Here is a 16,071-nt window from a genome sequence, read left to right on the forward strand (position 1 = left end):
TGAGTTCAGCTCTTTTGTCCATGTTTGGACCAAGGCTGTAATGAGGTCAGGAGCTGAATGGCCCTGGCGGGACCCAAACTGGGCGTCAGTTAGCAGGTTATTGCTGAGTAAGTGCCGCTTGATAGCACTGTCGATGACACCTTCCATCACTTTGCTGATGATTGAGAGTAGACTGATGGGACGGTAATTGGCCGGGTTGGATTTGTCCTGCTTTTTGTAGACAATCACATGACATCACTGCAGGAGTTCCTCAGGGCAGTGTCCTAGGCCCAACCATCTTCAGCTGTTTCATCAATGACCTTCCCTCCATCATAAGGTCAGAAGTGGGGATGTTCGCTGATGATTGCACACTGTTCAGCACCATTCGAGACTCGTCAGATACTGATGCAGTCCGTGTCCATATGCAGCAAGACCTGGACAACATTCAGACTTGGGCTGACAAGTGGCAAGTAACATTCGCACCACACAAGTGCCAGGCAATGACCATCTCCAACAAGCGAGACTCTAACCATCTCCCCTTGACATTCAATGGCATTGGGAAAATGGCAGAATCTGGGGGCGGGACCCGCCCCCAACCCACCCCCAACCCACCTCCATGCCATCTTGCCAGGAGGCGGGTAGCCGACTCGCGCCGGGTCCCGTCTCCTGGAGGCAGGAAGGGGATTACAGCCACTTAACTGATTATCCCCATTTTTCAACAGAGGCGCGGGCTTCCCAACGTCGGGAAACCCCGCCAGGATCACCGAGGTGAGCAGTGGGTCTGTGGGGGTCTGCGGGGTCCAAAAGTGCTGTGTAGGTAAGTGATGGGTGCAAGTGTGGAGAGGTAAGTTTGTGAGGTGAGTGGAAAGTGATAGAAAATGCTTAGTTACCTTTGTTTCTTCCTGCAGGCTTCAACAGTTGGGGATGCGGAGAGTCTCGCATCTCACTGGCAGAGATGACAGATGGCTGCTGCATTCTCCGATGCAACAACCATCTAATTTCTGCTAAAGAGGCTTGATGAGTCTTGAATACAAGGACTCATCAAACAACATAGAATGTCAGTGTTTGACAGCTTCACAGAGCTGTCAAATGATGACATTTCATCTGTCAAAAGCTTTTGACAGATGAAACGTCATACACTGATGTTCTCTGTAACTGACTTCCCCTTAATTGGCCTGCTTCCCCTTAATTGGCCTGCTAAGCCCGCTTGGCGGGCGTAACAAGGTCAATCAAGGGAAAATAGCGTGGGTTGACCACAAGTCGATGGAGGCAGGACAACAACCCGACAAGCAGCAGTCCCGCCTCCAATGCGCCCCCATTGGCAAAATCACCCCCATAGTTTCCTTTAGAAAGCAAAGTCTCCACAAGCACGGCACCTCTGTTACATACAGACAGGAGTGCTGCTGCGTGTATACTCTCATGGGGATATTGGCAGGTGGTTGCCATGTGCCAACGGTATTCATTTTTCTCTGTTGCTCTTTCACTTCTCCTTAGAAGCAACGATAGAGGGGACTTCCCAATGGAATCTGTCTGAAGTGGGGCAGCCCTTTAGCAAATGCATACAGGCAGATGGCATAATAGGTGGTAATGGCAAAAAAAAACAACTAATGGTGTACTAATAAGCAGATCAATTTTTCCCAGCAGTGCAATGGTGATGCAACCAGAAGTGTGTCGATTACCACCCCAAAATTGGGCAGAATGAGACAAAGCATCTATGCCACTGATTCAAGGATGTCAAGTTTCTCCTCTGTACCAGATGTAGCAAAAACATGAATGTATTTATAAAGAACAGATTTACAAGTTCACTATATCTAATGCACAGAAAAAAATCTTCAACCAAGGTGAGAGGACAAACAAACACGTCACAGCATGTTTACACCAATTGTTTAATTAGTAATCTTCACAAACAACTGAGGCAGAGAAAACAGAAACAGCTGTGACTCTAACTCCATTGCGTCTGTGTTATTTCTACAGGCAAATTGACAAGATAGAATTTAAATATATCCAGATAACTAGCAACCCCTCTTCTGAGCATGCGTGTGATAGCATACAAATTGTTCAATCTACTAGTTTTTTAATTATTGCAAAAGCTCATTTCCAAGTGCCCATTTTACTATAGTTCAGAAAGGCAAAGTTATTGGGGCCAATAACATGGTTATCGCATAATGATGCTAAGATCACAGCGAATCACTTGCTGGTGATGCCTGTGCACCAGTGAGCTGGCCACATGTGAAAATATTAGATCACCTCATCAACTATTTTTGTGGTGCTCCCAGAGCATGCTGGAAATGCTGCAAGGGTTGCAACTGGAAGGCAGTGCTGTCAAGGGCTGCTGGCTGCCCTTCAAGCGCCAACATTTGAAAAAGAGCACAACAACCCCTTTGACATGTTAGCCTTCAAAGGCCAGGCACCTTATACATCATTATGGAAGAATGGCCCTATTAAAAGGAGAAGGACACCAGAAGGAAACATTTAATTATTTGAAGGCACACCAGCTGTGTTATGGAGTTGGGCTGAATTTAAGTAGAATTTGTGAGCTTAATGAGCTATGCACGTATTTTTTGCTCCAGCTCTATGTGCCAACTAAATAGTGTGCATTAAGGAGCATGAAGCACATTATATGCTTAATAGGCTTCAGCACCCGATAATATGGGACGCTGTCATTACCAGCCACATTCTGCCCTTTTTTGTGTTTTCAATTTGTAGTGATTCATTACCAAGCTTGGAAAATTTAAGACATCACTGCTGATATATTCAAAAATAAGAATTTGGATTTATTTAAAAAAAGTGTAAATGTAGAAATGAATCTTCCTGAACCATGTATTTTAATCTATGTAAGTGTTAGGTCATTGACTTAATTAAAGCATGTAACCTGCACTCTGCCCCCTACTCTAACATAAAACCTGCTGGATAATTCACTAAAGATTTATCAAAGATGTATTCTTCAAATTTTATTGTTAAATAATCAAATACATTTTACTTATCTATATTTTATTAATTGTTTTCTTGTCTTGTGGCTTCAAAGGTAACTCTCTGAAGACATGTCCAGTTGTCTGTCTGACTTCTGAGGTGCAGATTGACAATATTGTTAGGACAGAAACGCTCAATGATGAGATGAGGCTGTATTTTGGTCATGGACATCTTCAAGCATTTCTATAATTAAGCAGAGACACCTCATTTTTATAATATTATTCTCTGCAAACAATAATAACTATAATAACAGACTGATAGTGGGTATTTAACTACTAGACCAGTATCTATTGTAAAAATTCTTCAAGAAATAGTCCAAAGAGACCATTACAATTATTCCATGATCCTGGATAAGCAATCACTAGTGGGCCAATTTGATATACGGTGAAAACACAAAGGGGGCTGAAAAATTAACAGATAAATTGAAGATTTATTCAGTGGGTTGGAGATTAAATAGAATTACAGAGAGTTCCATAGAATTTACAGCACAGAAACAGGCCAGACGGTCCAACTAGTCTATGCCAGTGTTTATGCTCCACACGAGCCTCCTCTCACCCTACTTCATCTAACCCTATCAGAATATCCTTCTACTTATTTCTCCCTCATGTACTTATCTAGCTTCCCCTTAAATGCATCTATGCTATTTGCCTCAAATACTCCATATGTATATTCGAGTACTGCAGAGATGGAGAGTACTTTGAACAGAAAGGTGCCCCACATGTTTGTCATTGACCTGTTTGAGTAACAGCCATTCCAGGATCATCTATAAAAGAAATTCTTTGGCCAAGCTAGCCCTCCCCCACATTGCTACCCATCAGCCAGCATCCTCTTTTAATTTTTTCTTTCAGGCAGGGATATTTAAAAAAAAATAATTGGCCAATTGGATTACATAGGATATACGGCACAGAAACAGGCCATTTGGCCCAACCAGATTTTTTTGGATGATTTGCTGAGGCCTCACGCTTTTGACTGTAGGCTATGATTGCAGCAGAGAAACAGAGGTGGGAGGAGAAACATAGAAACATAGAAACATAGAAGATAGGAGCAGGAGTAGGCCTTTCGGCCCCTTGAGCATGCTCCACCATTCAATGCGATCATGGCTGATCATCCAAATTCAGTACCCTGTCCCTGCTTTCTCCCCATATCCCTTGATCACTTTAGCCTTAAGAAATATATCCAACTTCTTCTTGAATATATTTAATGAATTGGCATCTACTGCCTTCTGTGGTACAGAATTCCACAGGTTCACCACTCTCTGGGTGAAGAAATTCCTCCTCATTTCTATCCTAAATGGCTTACTCCTTATCCTTAGACTGTGTCCCCTGGTTCTGGACTCCCCGACCATCGGGAACATCCTTCCTGCATCTAGTCTGTCCAGTCCTGTCAGAATTTTATGTTTCAATAAGATCCCCTCTCATTCTTCTAAACTCCAGCGAGTATAAGCCCAATCGACCCAATCTCTCCTCATACGTCATTCCTGCCATCCCAGGTATCAGCCTGGTGAATCTTTGCTGAACTCCTTCCATGGCAAGAACATCCTTCCTCAGATAAGGCGACCAAAACTGCACACAATACTCAAGATGTGGTCTCACCAAGGCCCTGTACAACTGCAGCAAGACATCCTTGTTCCTGTACTCAAACCCTCTCGCTATGAAGGCCAACATACCATTTGCCTTCTTAACTGTCTGCTGCACCTGCATGCTTACCTTCAGCGACTGGTGCACAAGGACACCCAGGTCTCGTTGCACTTCCCCTTCTCCCAATCTATTGCCATTCAGATAATAATCTGACTTCCTGTTTTTGACACCAAAGTGGATAACCTCGCATTTATCCATGTTATATTGCACCTGCCATGCTTCTGTCCAATCACCCAACCTGTCCAAATCATCCTGGAATTTCTCGGCATCCTCCTCACAGCACACACGACCACCCAGCTTTGTGTCGTCTGCAAACTTGGAGACATTACATCTAGTTCCCGTGTCTAGATCATTAATATATATTGTGAATAGCTGGGGTCCAAGGACCGATCCCTGCGGTACCCCACTAGTCACTGCCTGCCACTTGGAAAAAGACCCGTTTATTCCAACTCTTTGCTTTCTGTCTGCCAACCAGTTCTCTATCCAAGTCAATACCTTGCCCCCAATCCCATGTACCTTAACTTTACACGCTAATCTCTTATGCCGGACCTTATCGAAAGCCTTTTGAAAGTCTAAATACACCACATCCACTGGTTCTCCCTTATCTATTTTACCAGTTACATCCTCAAAAAATTCCAGTAGATTAGTCAAGCACAATTTACCTTTTGTAAGTCCATGTTGACTTTGTCCGATCCTGTCACTGTTTTCCAAGTGCTCTGCTATTACATCTTTTATAATGGACTCTAGCATTTTCCCCACTACCGACGTCAGGCTTACCGGTCTGTAATTCCCCGTTTTCTCTCTACCACCTTTTTTGAATAGTGGGGTAACATTAGCTACCCTCCAATCCATGGGTACTGTTCCAGATTCCATCGAATGTTGGAAGATGATCAGCAATGCATCTACTATTTCTAGGGCCACTTCCTTAAGTACCCTAGGATGTAGATTATCAGGCCCTGGGGATTTATCGGCCTTCAATCCCGTCAATTTCCCTAGCACCATTTCCCTACAAATACTGATTTCTTTCAGTTCCTCCCTTCCATCAGACCCTATGTTCCCCGACATCTCTGGGAGGTTATTTGTGTCCTCCTTTGTGAAGACAAAACCAAAATATGTATTTAATTGGTCAGCCATTTCTTTGTTCCCCCTTATAAATTCCCCTGATTCTGACTGCAAGGGACCTACGCTTGACTTCACCAATCTTTTTCTCTTCACATATCTATAAAAGCTTTTACAGTCAGTTTTTATGTTCCCTGAAAGCTTACTCTCATATTCTATTTTCCCCTTCTTAATTAATCCCTTTGTCCTCCTTTGTTGAATCCTAAACTGCTCCCAATCCTCAGGTTTACTGCTTTTTCTGGCCAATTTATATGTCCTCTCCTTGGATCTTATGCTATCCCTAATTTCCCTTGTTAGCCATGGTTGAGTCATCTTTTTTGTTTTATTTTTATGCCAAACTGGGATGAACAACTCCTGTAGTTCATCCATGTGGTCTTTGAATATTTGCCATTGCCTATCCACTGTCAACCCTTTGAGTGACATTCCCCAATCAATCCTACCCAACTTGCGCCTCATACAATCATAGTTTCCTTTATTTAAATTCAGGACCCTAGTCTCTGAGTCAACGACTTCACTCTCCATCTTAATGAAGAATTCTATCATATTATGATCGCTCCAACCCAAGGGGCCTCGTACAACAAGATTGCTAATTAATCCTTTCTCCTTACATAATACCCAGTCTAAGATGGCCTGATCTCTGGTTGGTTCCTCGACATATTGGTCCAGGAAACCATCCCGTAAACACTCCAGGAATTCCTCCTCCACAGTATTGTTACTAATTTGGTTAGCCCAATCTATATGTAGATTAAAGTCGAGAGATTTTCAACAGAAGACAAAAATGTTGGGCAAGTGTACAATGATGGAGAGATGGGGAGAAGAGGTCATGGGACACAGATTTCCCAATAATGGGAAAAATGGGGTTCAGCTGGTCCAATGTGTAAGCTTGCCTATGCTTGCAGGATAAAGGATGGACCTAGCTGAATGTTCCATTTGAAATTCTCTACCCCAAAGGGCTGTGGATGTTGAGTCGTTGAGTGTATTCAAGGCTGAGGTAGATAGATTTTTGGACTTTAGGGGAATCAAGGGATATGGAGATCGGGCAGGAAAGTGGAGTTGAGGTCGAAGATCAGCCATGATCTTACTGAATGGCAGAGCAGGCTCGAAGGGCCGTATGGCCTACTCCTGCTCCGAATTCTGATGTTCTTATGACTCTCTTCGGCTACTTTGAATAGGCTACAGACACAAGCCTAAGTTGGGGATCTCCGCACCCTTTGAGAGGTACTATTTTAAGCACTGTACACAACCATTGCCCATTTAAAAACATAATTTCATGATACCAATGCTAGATGGCACATATTTTGTGGAGGTGGAAGTGGCAGGCATGGTACAGCAAATGGATGTTCAGGCTGCCAGCCCAAGGTCTTATTCAGTTTTTAGAGCGTTCCCAATGAGGTTAACAGTCTTGGATCCATAGGTTGGCCTTGGGCTCCGAACAGCTATTTACACCCTCTCCCTGTGCTTCTTCTGTTCCCAAATCATTGACATGTATAATGATATTCCTGTGGCCAGATACAATTTGAACATTAATTGACTGCAAACTCTTTCTTTGCAAGTCAGACAAAGGTTGATATGAGAAACTCCCACATGGGTGCCATCTGCAACACCTTGGCCTAGAAATTGGATAAGGCCCAAAAACGGGCGGGGGCATCGCCCAGCACCCGATCAAAGTGGTGCAGGCAGCATGCAGAATTTGTGTTGCCTGCGGCACTGATGTCAGCGCTAAACGCGCTGCTGATTGGCTTAGTGCTCAACAGGGGGACCAATATCGGGTGCAATCTCCTGGCCAATAAAGTTTGGCCTAGACTCTCTGCACTACTTAAAGGGGAGGCGCTTTGTTGCAGAAGCACCACATTCTCAGTCAAAATGAAACCATGGCCCAACAGCCGAGGAAAATGGGCTAGATGATTTTCTGATGTGGCACTAGAGGCTTTGGTCCTGGAGGTCCAAAGATGGCATGCGGTTCTCTACCGGCAAGAAGGCAAGAGACCCTCAGGGATGACCACACGAATGATTGAGGAGGAGATCGCACAAGCCGTCACTGCGATGAGGGCCTGGATCCAGTGCAGCAAAAAATTTAATGACCTCACATGAGTGGTCAAGATGAGTGCCATCATAAAATGCCATATCCAACCATCTGCACCACAAGCCTCACACACTACTCAATGCACCACACCCCCATCACTCACCTACCAACAATCTCTAGCTATCACCACTCATTCCTCACAATCATAGTTTCACTTCACCCTCACACACTTACCACTGCTGGAATACTCACACTCACATCTCACACCTTGCACAAACTGCCAGTTATTCAAACATGGCAGGCCTATCACTCAAACATAATGCACTACACTCACTGACACACTTCACTTTCTCTTGCAGGCCAAGGTGGTGCACAACCGTCGGGAGCACCAACAGGTGGGTGGAAGGCAAGAAAGAACTGAGAACCTCACAGACCTGGAGGTAGCAGTGCTAGCAATCTTCTTCTGAGGCAGTCCCTCCGAACCAAGGATGACTTGCTTCCACATTAAAAATGAGTTCTCAGGTGACTGATGAGTCCAATGCAGGACCTACTGTCTCTGTCACAGGTGGGGCAGATGGTGGTTGAAGGGGTGGGTGGGTGGGGTGCTTGGGTTAGTCACAGAATCATAGAGTTATACAGCACAGAAAGAGGCCCTTCGGCTCATCATGTCTGCGCCGGCCATCAAGCCCTGTGTATTCTAATCCCATTTTCCAGCACTTGGTCCGTAGCCTTGTATGCTATGGCATTTCAAGTGCTCATCTAAATGCTTCTTGAATGTTGTGAGAGTTCCTGCCTCTACCACCCTTTCAGGCAGTGAGTTCCAGATTCCAACCACCCTCTGGGTGAAAAAGTTTTTTCTCAAATCCCCACTAAACCTCCTGCCCCTTACCCTGAAACTATGCCCCCTGGTTATTGACCCCTCTACTAAGGTATAAGTTCCTTTCTAGCTACCCTATCTATGCCCCTCATAATTTTGTACACCTCAATCAGGTCCCCCCTCAGCCTTCTCTGCTCTAAAGGAAAACAACCCCAGCCTGTCCAATTTCTCTTCATAGCTGAAGCTCTCCAGCCCAGGTAACATCCTGGTGAATCTCCTCTGCACCCTCTCTAATGCAATCACATCCTTCCTATAGTGTGGCGACTAGAACTGCACACAGCATTCCAGCTGTGGCCTAACTAGCATTTTGTACAGCTCCATTTAACCTCCCTGCTCTTATATTCTATGCCTCTGCTAATGAAGGCAAGTATCCCATATGCCTTCTTAACCACCTTATCTACCTGTCCTGCTGCCTTCAGGGATCTATGTACATGCACACCAAGGTCCCTCTGATCCTCTGTCCTTCCTAGGGTCCTACCATTCATTGTGTATTCCTGTGCCTTGTTAGTCCTCCCAAAATGCATCACCTCACACTTTTCAGGGTTAAATTCTATTTGCCACCATTCTGCCCATTTGACCAAACTGTCTATATTGTCCTGTAGCGTGAGGCTTCCCTCCTCACTATTTACCACTCCACCAATTTTCGTGTCATCTGCGAACTTACTGATCATACCTCCTACATTCATATCTAAATCATTAATGTACACTACAAACAGCAAGGGACCCAGCACCGATCCCTGCGGTACACCACTGGACACAGGCTTCCAGTCACAAAAACAATCTTCAACCATCACCCTCTGCCTCCTGCCACTAAGCCAATTTTGGATCTAATGTGCCAAATTGCCTTGGATCCCTTGGGCTCTTACCTTCTTGACCAGTCTCCCATGCGGGACTTTGTCAAAAGCCTTACTGAAGTCCATGTAGACGACATCAACTTGTCGGGATTTCGCAAAAATTTCAAGATTTCCTACAGTTCCGAAGATTGATTTTTTTTGATTAAAGAATACCTGGGTAATATACCTTTAAAAATCCAGGGATCAAAATGGCCGCCAGACCGCGTGGCAGAAGACAAGGACTTGAAAAGGCAGCCTGCTGTGTCTGTGAAAAAGGTTCAATGGAGCAGTCAAACTGCCAATCAACGGCAGTTCAGGGAGTTCCCCTCCCTGCAGCAGACAATCGATGTGTTTACAGAAACTGCTACAATGTTTACACAAAGGATTAACCACTTGAGACTGCGGTTTCAGTCCGACCACAAGGACAATTACTTTTGTTTCTGTTTACTCAAGCAATCAAGGAAATAGACATGCTTTTTTTTCAAACCATGGCAGCTTTATTCAAAGCCCATCACAGACAATGAGGACACATTTAAACTGCAGCTTTATTCAAAGCCCATCACAGACAATGAGGACACATTTAAACTGAAAAAACCCCAGTTTAAACGAATGGGTAATTCATCCAAAACCATTACAGACAATGGGGACAGTTTGGATCCCTTTTGCTAAGCCCAGATACATCCGGATTTGGGCGGGAAGGGTTCGGCCCCAAATGGGGTATAAAAGATAGCTTCTCAGAAGCCTCTCTCGCTCTGTGGACTCGCCTCCGTGCCCTCTACAATGTGGGAGCCTGCCTAAAGGAGTGGAACACCAGCAGTTTACTTTTAAAATACCGGGGTGTTTTTACTTTGGGGCAGTGAAGATCAAAGATCGCAGGGCACGGAGCAGGCGGTTTTCATTGGTGAGCATATATTTTTCTGGCCCATCACAAGGCAACTTAGAATAGGTATAGGGGTGGGAATTAAGTGGGAATTTTGTTAGAACTGTGATTTTAGTCGATTTTCCCTCGTTGTGTCCGTTCTCTCCTCCCCTATTTAAGTAATAGTGTTGCACTAGCAGATAAGGCTGTAGTGAACACTGAGAGTAGCTGTATTAAAGTGCTGTTTTTTTTGTAAAAGCCACTAAGCAAAGGTGCTGTAGTGAGCAAGGTGTTTCTATATTGAAAGTGCTATTTAAAGGGTGTTGCACTAAGCAGAGAAGTGCTTCAGTGGACACTAAGGGTTCTGTATTAAAGTGCTGTTTTTTAAGTAAAAACCACTAAGCAAAGGTGCTGTAGGTAGCAAGGTGTTTCTATATTGAAAGTGCTATTAAAAGGGTGTTGCACTAAGCAGAGAGGTGCTTCAGTGGACACTAAGTAGCTGTATTTAAAAGTGCTGTATTTAAATAAAGGAGTGTTGCACTGAGCAAAGAGCGCTCTAGTGGACACTAAGTGTACTGCGTTAAGCAAGAGTGCTGTACCAGGCACAGGTGTGCTGTCTCGATTATTTTAATTTGTTTCTTTCTTTTTGTTTCAATAAATGCTGGTCTGTTTTGCACCCAAACCACGAGTCACATTTTCTGTCTACCTTGCTACCGAATAAGTCTGGCGGTCAGAACCAGGAATAGGGGAGCGCTTCGAAACCGCACAGGGGTCCCTGGAGCAGCTCAGAGGCTTCTGACTGGCCAGAGACAATAACCCCAACCCCGCTAGCGTGTGTGCTATTTCCTACAAACTGCACTATCCTCATCCACACACCTCTTCACCCCCTCGAAAAATTCAATCAAATTGGTTAGACATGATCTCCCCCTGACAAAGCCATGCTGACTATTCTTGATTAATCCTTGCCTCTCCAAGTGGAGACTAATTCTGTCCCTCAGAACTTTTTCCAATAATTTCCCTACCACTGATGTTAGGCTCACTGGCCTATAATTCCCTGGTTTATCCCTACTACCCTTCTTGAATAATGGTACTACGTTAGCTGTCCTCCAGTCCTCTGGCACCTCCCCTGTGGCCAGAGATTCTGAAAATTTGTGTCAGAGCTAGGGTTGCGAAGGGGTGGAAAGTTTCCGGGAAATTTCCGGAAATTATCCATGGGAAGTTTAGCTTGGGAATTTGGGGAATTTTGCCCCAAAAAGCACATGCTAGCATAATATTGTTTTTTTGGTTTTTTTTGTATTTCGTTCATTTTTTTTCCACAGGTCCTCTCTTAAAATTACGAACAGAGATGGAAACTTAATTATTAAGGAATTTCTTAATCAATATATGTTTATCTTCTTACTTGGCTTGTTTTAACAATTACAAGTTTTGTGTGTGACTGCGAACAAATGTGTCCTGATTGGTTGGATGAATTGATGAGCGATTAGCTCCCTCTATTGGAGATGTAGTGTCGTGTGTGCACAGGTCATGCTTCCAACCCATGGAGCATCAGGAAAAATGTACTCACCCTGTTGCAATCGTGCTGATCGACCGCAGTTCGACACAGAGATGAATGCCCTTTATTTCTCTGCATAGAAAAATGCCACGTTTACCGTTGGATGTGTGGAAGCATTTTACCCCAGGCATTAAAGATGGAAAGACTGTGTACATGTGCAAACACTGTAAAAAGCCATATGTAAAGAATGCCACAAAGATGCAGCAGCATCTATCCAAATGAAACAACTTCACTCAAAGCTCACAGCAGTCAGCCCAGAGTTCCTTTGCTTCCATTCAAGAAGATGATGGTTCACCTTCAGGCTCCTTATCATCAGCAACTCCTGGCTCACTTGGAAGGTTCTTTGATACAATGGATAACCATAGCCAGAAGAATGCAGATGAGTGCCTTGCTCGAGATGTATATGCGACAGGCTCACCCCTCATGCTCACAGCTAATGTGTACTGGAAGAGATTTTTCAATGTTATTCGCCCTGCATACTGTCCTCCCACCAGGCATGCTTTGTCTACTTATTTGCTGGAGGCTGAATATAACAGAGTCCAAGGAAAGCTCAAAGAAACGATAGAGATGGCAGACTGTGTTGCAGTTATCTCAGATGGGTGGTCAAATGTATGAGGGGAGGGCATCATAAACTACATCGTCTCCACTCCTCTCCCAGTGTTCTTCAAGAGCACAGACACGAAGGACAACAGACACACAGGCACATACATTGCTGATGAGCTGAAAGCGGTCATCAATGATCTTGGATCACAAAAGGTCTTTGCAGTAGTTACTGACAATGCTGCGAATATGAAGGCTGCTTGGGCTCAAGTGGAGGAGGCCTACCCTCATATTACGTCTATTGGGTGCGTAGCTCATGGGCTCAACCTGCTCCTCAAGGACATCATAGGTTTGAGAACCATGGAAACACTGTACAAGAGAGCCAAGCAAGTTGTTAAGTATGTCAGGGGAAAACAGGTAGTTGCAGCAACCTACAACTCCAAGCAAACGACAAAGAACAAGAACACCACACTGAAACTGCCCAGCAACACTAGATGGGGTGGCATTGTCATAATGCACAACAGCCTTCTGGAGGGTAAGGAGTCGCTGCAAGAAATGGCAATATCCCAGTCTGGGGATATGGAAACCACCATCAAGAAAATACTGCTGGATGATGTGTTTTGGGAGAGAGTGGTTAGCAGCCTTAAACTACTCTCACCAGTAGCATCTGCAATTGCTCAGATTGAAGGAGATTACGCTGTCTTGTCAGATGTTCTCAGGCTTTTTGCTGATTTAAAGGAACAAATCAGCATTGCCCTACCCACATCCCTGCTGCTCAAAGCAGAGGAGAAGGCAATTATTCAATTCATACAGACGCGTCAAGAATTTTGTGTCAAGCCGATTCATGCTGCAGCATACATGCTGGACCCAAAGCATGTTGGGAGACCAATACTTTCTGGAGAACAGATCAACAGTGCTTACAGTGTGATTTCTACCCTCTCACGCTACCTCAATCTGGGAAGTCTGGCAAAGTCCTCTACCAAGCAATGTCTTTGGAATGGGGACGGGATATGGGAATCATGCAAGCATATCTGTGCACATACCTGGTGGAAGGGAATTTGTGCATCTGAGGCCCTGTCACCCATTGCATCGTTGATACTCCAAATCCCACCTTCATCAGCGGCCTCTGAATGAAACTGGTCACTTTTTGGGAATACACATACAAAGGTGTGCAACAGGCTGACTAACAAGAGAGTGGAGAAACTGGTGGCTATCCAGGCGAACCTACAGCTTATTGAGCCAGATACAGAAGTGTCCACCACACAGCTAGACAGTGACACAGAGGAGGAAATGGACACGTCAGAGCCAGAGTCAGAGAATCAGGAGGAGCAATGTTGAGTAGAAGACTCAGAAGACTCATGAGTAGAAGACTCAAAGGGACAAAATAAGGACAAATTACAGGCTAAATAAGCTGACGCTCTTTTTATTTTATTTTAGATGGGTCTTTTTTGTGGGGGTTCAATAAAGTTCAAAATTATAACCTAAATAAAGGTTTGAAAGCCTGTTTTTATTTGTATGGAACAGTATATCTATTTTGATGACAAAGATAATATAAGGGTCAGAGACAAAAACCATCAGTGTGCAAAAAAACTCAAAACTCCCATAAATTCCCATTAATTCCCAAAATTCCCAAAAATTCCCAAAAATTCCCATGGAAAGTTTCCTCTTTTAAAAATTCCTGGAATTTTGCAACCCTAGTCAGAGCCCCTGTGATCTCCTCCCTTGCCTCACACAGCAGCCTGGGTTGACGTGCGCTCCTTGCGCTGCTTACGCTTGACTTCCGCTTGCTCCCAGCGAAGAGACTCGAGGTGTTTGGCGCCTTCCCGGATGCTTCTCCTCCACTTTGTGCAGTCTTGGGCTAGGGATTCCCAGGTGTCAGTGGGGATGTTGCACTTTTTCAAGGAGACTTTGAGGGTGTCCTTGAAGCGTTTCCTCTGCCCACCTGGGGCTCTCTTGCCGTGTTGGAGCTCCGTTTTGGGAGTCTCATATCAGGCATGCGGACAATGTGACCCGTCCATTGGAGCTGATCCTGGGGATTTGCAGGATCTTGCGGAGGCAGCATTGGTGGTACCTCTCCAGTGCTTTGAGGTGCCTGCTGTACATGGTCCATGTCTCTGAGGCATACAGAAGGGCGGGTATCACTGCTGCGCTGTAGACCATGAGCTTAGTGCCGGGTTTTAGGTCCTGGTCTTCAAACACTCTCTTCCTCAGGCGAGCGAAGGCTGCACTGGCACACTGAAGGCAGTGCTGGACTTCGCCATCGACGTCTGCCCTTGTTGACAGTAGGCTCCCGAGGTATGGAAAGTGGTCCACGTTGTCCAAGGCCTTGTCGTGGATTTTGATAATCGGGCGGCAGTACTGTGTGGCGGGGGCAGGTTGGCAGAGGACCTTGTCTTACGGATGTTTATTGTAAGGCCCATGCTCTTGTACGCTTCGGTGAAGGTGTTCACAATGGTTTGGAGTTCGACCTCCGAGTGAGCGCAGACGCAAGCGTCGTCTGCATACTGTAAATCGACGACAGAGGATGGGACGACCTTGGATCTGGATTGGAGGCGACGGAGGTTGAACAGCTTCCTGTTTGTTCTGTAAATTAGCTTCACTCCAGCGGGGAGCTTACTGAGGGTGAGATGGAGCATTGCAGCCAGGAAGATTGAGAAGAGCGTTGGTGCGATGACACAGCCTTGCTTGACCCCGGTCCGTACATGAATTGGGTCTGTGATGGAACCATTGGTCAGGATCACAGCTTGCATGTCGTGGTGAAGCAGGCGGAGGATGGTGACAAACTTTTGAGGGCAGCCAAATTTGAGGAGGACACTCCATAATCCCTCACGGTTGACAGTGTTGAAGGCCTTTGTGAGATCAAAGAAGGCCATGTACAGCGTTTGGTGCTGTTCCCTGCATTTCTCTTGTAATTGATGCACAGTGAAGATCATGTCCATTGTGCCCCTTAGTGGGCGGAATCCGCATTGCAACTCTGGAGCCCTTCGGCCACTGGGAGAAGGCGATTGAGGAGGATTCTTGCGATGACTTTACCTGTGGCAGAGAGCAGGGAAACTCCTGTGTAATTACTGCAATCGGACTTGTCACCTTTCTTGAAGATGGTCACAATTACGGCGTCTCCGAGATCCCCTGGCATGCACTCCTTCTTCCAGATAAGAGAAATGAGTTCATGAATTTGCGCCAGTAGTGCTTCTCCGCCATGCTTTAGTGCCTCGGCAGGGATTCCATTTGCTCCTGAGGCCTTGTTGTTCTTCAGTTGTCAGATGGCCCTTTTAACCTCATGCCAGGCTGGGGTTGTGCTGAGATGGTGGTGGGTAGCATGCTGCGGGATGGAGTTAAAAAATTTTTTTTTTATTCATTGATGGGATGTGGGCGTCGCTGGCTAGGCCTGCATTTAGTGCCCATCCCTAATTGCCCTTGAGAAGATGGTGGTGAGCCGCCTTCTTGAACCGCTGCAGTCCATATGGTGTAGGTACACCCACAATGCTGTTAGGAAGGGAGTTCCAGGATTTTGGCCCAGCGACAGTGAAGGAACGGCGATACAGGTCCAAGTCAGGATGGTGTGTGGCTTGGAGGGGAACTTGTAGGTGGTGATGTTCCCATGCGTCTGCTGCCCTTGTCCTTCTAAGTGGTAGAGGTCGCGGGTTTGGAAGGTGCTGTTGAAGGAGCTTTGGTGAGTTGC

General features: G+C 45.3%; 1 protein-coding gene across 2 annotated transcripts in view; it reads right to left on the reverse strand.

Moving 5' to 3' along the window:
• Nucleotides 1–1,853: 1,853 nt before the first annotated feature.
• The window catches only part of LOC147124412 (uncharacterized), a 159,213-nt gene continuing 144,995 nt past the window's right edge, over nucleotides 1,854–16,071 (reverse strand). For both annotated transcript variants that reach the window (XM_085986745.1, XM_085986737.1), the window contains one exon: nucleotides 1,854–3,132. In XM_085986745.1, coding sequence (XP_085842871.1) covers nucleotides 3,083–3,132 — 50 coding nt within the window. In that variant the 3' untranslated portion in view covers nucleotides 1,854–3,082. The remainder of the gene's footprint in view (nucleotides 3,133–16,071) is intronic.

Source organism: Somniosus microcephalus, chromosome 1 (assembly GCF_052327205.1).
Source record: "Somniosus microcephalus isolate GS21.2 chromosome 1, FLI_Smic_1.0, whole genome shotgun sequence".
NCBI classification, from domain to species: domain Eukaryota; kingdom Metazoa; phylum Chordata; class Chondrichthyes; order Squaliformes; family Somniosidae; genus Somniosus; species Somniosus microcephalus.